Source organism: Asterias amurensis, chromosome 8, assembly GCF_032118995.1.
Source record: "Asterias amurensis chromosome 8, ASM3211899v1".
NCBI classification, from domain to species: domain Eukaryota; kingdom Metazoa; phylum Echinodermata; class Asteroidea; order Forcipulatida; family Asteriidae; genus Asterias; species Asterias amurensis.
Window position 1 is genome coordinate 19,635,297 of NC_092655.1, and position 5,823 is coordinate 19,641,119.

A 5,823-nucleotide genomic window follows, 5' to 3' on the forward strand; every position below is an offset into this window, starting at 1 on the left:
ACCGTCGGCCATATATGGGAGTCAAAAATTTTACTCCCATAAATGGCCTACCGTGTTAGTCGACGAGGTAAAAAGAAAACCACGCAATTTCAAGGCATATTTGTGTAGATCATTGTATTCTACTTTTACAACATCTTTGTAACCATATCGATTTTATAACAAACTGTTACAGAACGCTTTTCAAAGACCAACTCGACCGATCCAAGGCAACGTGTTCCTTGAATAAAGCTCTGCATAATTTATTTTTTTCTTTTCAGGCGGCGATTCCGTAATCAAAGTTTTAAAAAAGGGCTTCATCTAGATTACTTTTTAAGGGAGAGGGGAGGGAGGGGTGGGTTCGGGCCTGGGGGGGGGGTTCGGGCCTGGGGGGGGGGGGTCGGGCCTGGGGGGAGGGGCTGGGGGTTGGTTCGGGCCTGGGGGGGGGTCGGGCCTGGGGGGAGGGGCTGGGGTGGGTTCGGGCCTGGGGGGGGGGTGGGCCTGGGGGACGGTTTCGGGTCGGGGGGCTGCTAGCTGTATCTGAACTTGGCATCTCTTCGTCCCGCGTGCCCCCTAGACAAAAGCTTTTGAGAGTTCCTATACACTACCGTAAACATTAAGTATTTTTCGTGTATTTTTGAATATTTATCAATTAGCACTGTATTTTAAGTGATGACGTGCACCGAGAAAACAGAGCGTCGAGCTCGTTCTTTCCAATAATTATGCCCTCAAAATATTCTATAATTTGAGAGACATTCATATTTATATATGCATACAGTGTAACAATCCCGTGCCCCACCGAGGATCAACACTGTAATAGTCTGTATTTTATTTCTCGTGATCTGCCCGGTCATTTGTGTTGCTGTGTCGAGCATACGATTCCTCGTTCTGCTCAGACGGCGTTTGCGTAGCTTTGCGACACCACCCTCGGCGAACGGTAGTAGACAGCCGGTGGGTCCGGTCGCTCCATCGGACGGCATGGATCGTGACGCGAAGAGCTGGATATGTCGACGACGAGTGCGGGGAACACCCATCAGTCTTCCCTTACCACGGGTACCAGATATAGGCCTACATCGAAGCCTAAGTTCGGAAGGGGGAAAAGGCCAAAGCTCTCGTACGCATACATGTACGATTTCTATTTGAAAGTGTACACATTTTCATTCCCGAACATCGATTTCAAAACCTTAAACTATTTCACCTTTTAGAATTGGGCCATATTTGAGTTGGCGGCTACGGCTACTTCTGTTGCTCATGACGTCACATACTTCATCGCATGATGGCGTGGTCATCAAGTCGTAGACGTAGCCGTGTAGCCATCAATTCGGACACGACCCTAGGTCCGTGACTTGGTTAAAGGCAGTGGACACTATTGGTAATTTCAAAGACAAGTCTTCTCACTTGGAGTATCTCAACATAATTATGCATAAAATAACAAACCTGTGAAAATTTGAGCTCAATTGGTCATCGAAGTTGCGAGATAACAATGACAGAAAAAACACCCTGGTCACACAAAGTTGTGTGATTTCAGATGCTTGATTTCGAGACCTCAAATTCTAAACTTGAGGTCTCGAAATCAAATTCGTTGAAAATTACTTCTTTCTCGAAAACTACGTCACTTCAGAGGAAGCCGTTTCTCACAATGTTTTAAACTATCAACCTCTCCCAATTACTCATTACCAAGTTAGGTTTCATGCTAATAATTATTTTGAGTAATTACCAATAGTGTCCACTGCCTTTACGATTAGAAAGTACCGGGTAGCACAACAAATAAAAATTTGACATTTTTAAGCTTGTGATTGGTAGCTCAATCTTTAATTTGTTTTTGCAATACGCTTGTAAAACAAATGGCGCACCCAACTGTGCCCCCTAAAAAGACGCCTTTATTTGCCGCAGATGGACAAATACGGGTTGTTGGTTGTTTTTTTGGCCCTCCGTTGAAAGCTGTCTACATTTCAACCTGTAAGAAGATTTTTCCTTGGGATTTTCCTGTGTTAGTATTTAGACTGTACATAGAGTTAGTGAGCAGTTTGCAACAATGAAGTTTGCTCTTTATTGATATTCCTTCATATCCTAATTATTATGACAAAAGTTTACTGAAATGCTTAAAGTCGCAAATAACCTTTACAAATTTTGCTAGGCAAAAAAAATCCATGACGGGAAACCTTTATCTAAAATTGATAACAAACTTCTGAAAGTTTAAGCTCAATCGATCCATTTCAGATAAAATTATTGAAGGCAGATTTCCCACCATGGTCATAATTTTTAACCATTCTAGCAGCTTTTTAAAATCTTAAAAGTTTTTTTCTCACCTATGATGATGTAGGGTCAAGACAGAACTAGTACGGCATATGTGATGGGTTTGTACCTTTGATGATACACGCATTGCATTTGGCACACAGTCGGAGTATGTCATACGAAAGATATTTGGCAATTAGGCCATCGTAGATTAATTTTGTCCTTCACAAAATAAGTGGAATAATGCTTTTTAATTTTCCTATTTGTTTCCTTTTTTTATAAGGACAAATTTGCGATGCCCTTTAGCCAATTATCTTTCTCGTGACATACTCTGAGTCTGACTGTGTTCCAAATTCAATGCTTGTGTTATCAAAGGCACAGTTCCAGCACATAGTTCCCCTGTCTGCCTCAAAATATTAAGACCATTCAAACTTCAAAAATTGTAATGTTTAAAAGATCGAAATTGGTGCAGTAAAACTTTCAAAATGTGTGTGGATAAAAATTTCTTTCTGAAAAGCGTAAATATTAAAGCGAATAATGATATGATATTCCTCATATTAATTTGTCCCCAAGCCTTGAAGCAAAATGCAAATGAACATTTAGCAGTCATCATGATGTTTGTTTCTTAATTTGAGAGAAATCTTTCAAAAACATTTCATCTGAACGAAACGTTTCTCAGATTGGGTGACATTTGGATTATTTTTTGTTAACTGTGCATTTCGGCTTTTAATCGCTGCGGCTGTATTGAAGTGTTTTTAATAAATACACCATGAATATAACATTCTTCCGGACAAAACCACTCTAGATTTTCGGCGATGTCCCAAAAAGACTACCACATTGAAATGAATTCTCACATGTTAGTTGTATTGTATAATACCTACACTTTCATTGGATTAAAACAACTATTACAGTTCCAAAAACCAAAGGTATACTTTGCCCGTTAAAGGTTTACTTAAAACCATTCCAGTCGACGACTTCTTAATAGTCCTACAGGAGAATGTTATGGCGAATGTTCAATCCAAATGTTATCAGAATAAATTGAGAAATAGTCAGTGTTTTGATGAAAGTCACCAGGCTCATCACTACGGGTGGCGTTGTTCAGTTTGCAAAGCAGCGTCTGACCGTCCCGCATGATGTTGAAGGAGCGACACTGGGGCTCGTCGGCGCAAGCCCTGCCGCAACCGACGACGGTAGGCATGGGCAGCTCCGTGATGTTGTGGTTGACCAGAGACTCATGTAAGAGCTGACCATTCGCGCCAATGGGGAAACAGTACTTAGGCTGACTGCTCGGGCGAATAGTGCAGACCGAAGGAAAATGATTAGCAGGGGCATCACATTTTCCAGGCAACCATTTACCCAGTGCGCACATATTAGGCTTTCCTCGGGTTACACACAAAGACGCACAGCGCTGTTGATCGTTTTGTACCCCTCTAAACCAGTTAGTGAAGTTTTGACTCTGACCATTGCACAACCATTGTTCCCCGTCTTTACTGGTGCAGGCAATCCACAAGTATTCAGTGTTCCCTGCCAACTCGACAAACCATTGATTTTCTTCGGCTGAGCGAGGAGCTGCGATTTCACCTCCCAGGTTCTTGCATCTTTTCTCGGCATCACGGTATACTTCCTTCTGGTCGGTGAAGCGATAGCAGGAATTGCCCCAGCTCCGCCAGTCGCGACCCGGACCGCAGTACCCGTCGAGGGACCGATAGGAGTGTTGCTGTCCGCAAGTCTGTCCAAACGCCGTGATAATGACAAACAAGATCACCAACTCACAACCGCCGCAACCGGACACGGCCATTTTTCTTTTGATAAAACTAACAAAATTTCACTTCGATCCTCTTCGCTTGAATGTTAAAAGCAAAATGAGCAAAGCAAATTCCACCTACGTAACGAACAGTCTGGTAAGTCTGGCAAGGAAAGAGGTGTCACAGAACATAGCTTGCATTACTTATCAAATTCAATAAACACTATTAAGCGGTATAGCAAATTGATGTTTTGACTGGTCACATTTGACTGGTCACATTTGACTGGTCTTAAAACTAAACAGAATGACACTTTTCGTTAGCATGATTCGATTTTTCCCATTATAGAGTAGCGTATTGTTAAAATGGGCTGCCGATTTGCCAAAATTGACAGAGAAAGAGTATCGAGTAGCGTGTATAAATAAGTGATGGCAATGGTTTAAAAGCTTCTGAAAATAAGACTACCCAATGCGCAATCACTTGAATAATTGACAAATTGCCATGGTGATGAAACAGTTGATGACATTTCTGTCTGCAGTGCGCTTGCAGCGCAAGCTACTGAGATCAACACTGCGGGTATGTTTCACAGTTCAGTTCACTTCAGTTTAAAGGCAGTGGACACTATTGGTAATTAGTCAAAATAGTTATTGTCATAAAACATTTCTTGATATACGAGTAATGGGGAGAGGTTGAAAGTATAAACTAAACCATTGTGGGAAACGGCTCCATCTGAAGTGACGTAGTTTTCGAGAAAGAAGTAACTTTCCACGAATTTGATTTCGAGACCTCAAGTTTAGAATTTGAGGTCTCGAAATCAAGCACCAGAAAGCAACCAACCTCGTGTGACAAGGGTGTTTTTTCTTTCATTATTATCTCGCAACTTCGACGACCGATTGAGCTCAAATTTTCACAGGTGTGTACTTTTATGCATATGTTGAGATACACCAACTGCGAAGACTAGTCTTTGACAATTACCAATAGTGTCCACTGCCTTTAAAGTGGCCTTCTTATTTAGAATTAATAAAAAGTAACAATAAAAGGTATTTATAATTGCGCTTTTCCAAAACATGATCAAAGCGCATAACAAAGAAAATGGTAAATTAAATCTAGCTAGAACAATTAATCACTTATCTACTATTTAGGAAATAGGTTTAAAGTTTTTTTCTTAAAAGTAACAACACAAGGAGAATTACGGATATTAAATGGGAGATTGTTCCAAAATTCAGCAGCAGAGTGTTAGAAGGCGAGTTTTATCGGAAGAAGAACGGAGTCCTTGACGGTGGGTTTGGCGAAGAAGAAACGTTAGACAAGATTAGATAAGGTGGAGCAATGCCATTCAAACATTTTAAAACATATAACATAAAGAGTTTTGAACTGGATGCGTTTTAACATGGGAAGCCTATAGTTTAGCGAGTAAGGGAGATCCATGAGCTCTCCAACAGTTAATAGTGAGAACAAGTTTGGCAGCTCTTTTATTGATACCGGTGAGGCGTTTAAGATGTGCTTGATTCCAGATTATACTGAGTTACAATAATTAAACGAATTGTGACGAAGCTACTCAACGTCTACACTCTAAAAGCCCAGGGCGCCTGAGCATTTCCGAGTCAGGTTAACCAGGAAAGGGATTACAAATGGGAATTCAACTTGGATTCAGCATCATGTTGACCCGTTTTGACCCATGGCTCATTCAACAAACATTATAGATTCTGGAGCATTCTGATCCAGAAATGATCAGACCCCACATGACCATGATCCGGGTCAACTGACTCAGACGTTTTTAGAGTGTGGGCTGATGGACAAACCAAGCATCTTTTACTACTCGCTGAACATTGTATAATGAATACATACAGAATCTGTCTGTTGGATCTTA

At 41.2% G+C, this 5,823-nt stretch overlaps 1 protein-coding gene across 1 annotated transcript; it reads right to left on the minus strand.

The window, feature by feature from the left end:
* Positions 1 to 2,091: 2,091 nt before the first annotated feature.
* On the minus strand, positions 2,092 to 4,019 carry LOC139940919 (complement component C1q receptor-like). Its single transcript, XM_071937313.1, is given in 3 exon segments — positions 2,092 to 3,145; positions 3,147 to 3,220; positions 3,223 to 4,019. Coding segments are annotated over 3 exon segments (918 nt in total). The 5' UTR covers positions 4,010 to 4,019; the 3' UTR covers positions 2,092 to 3,088.
* Positions 4,020 to 5,823: the final 1,804 nt, after the last annotated feature.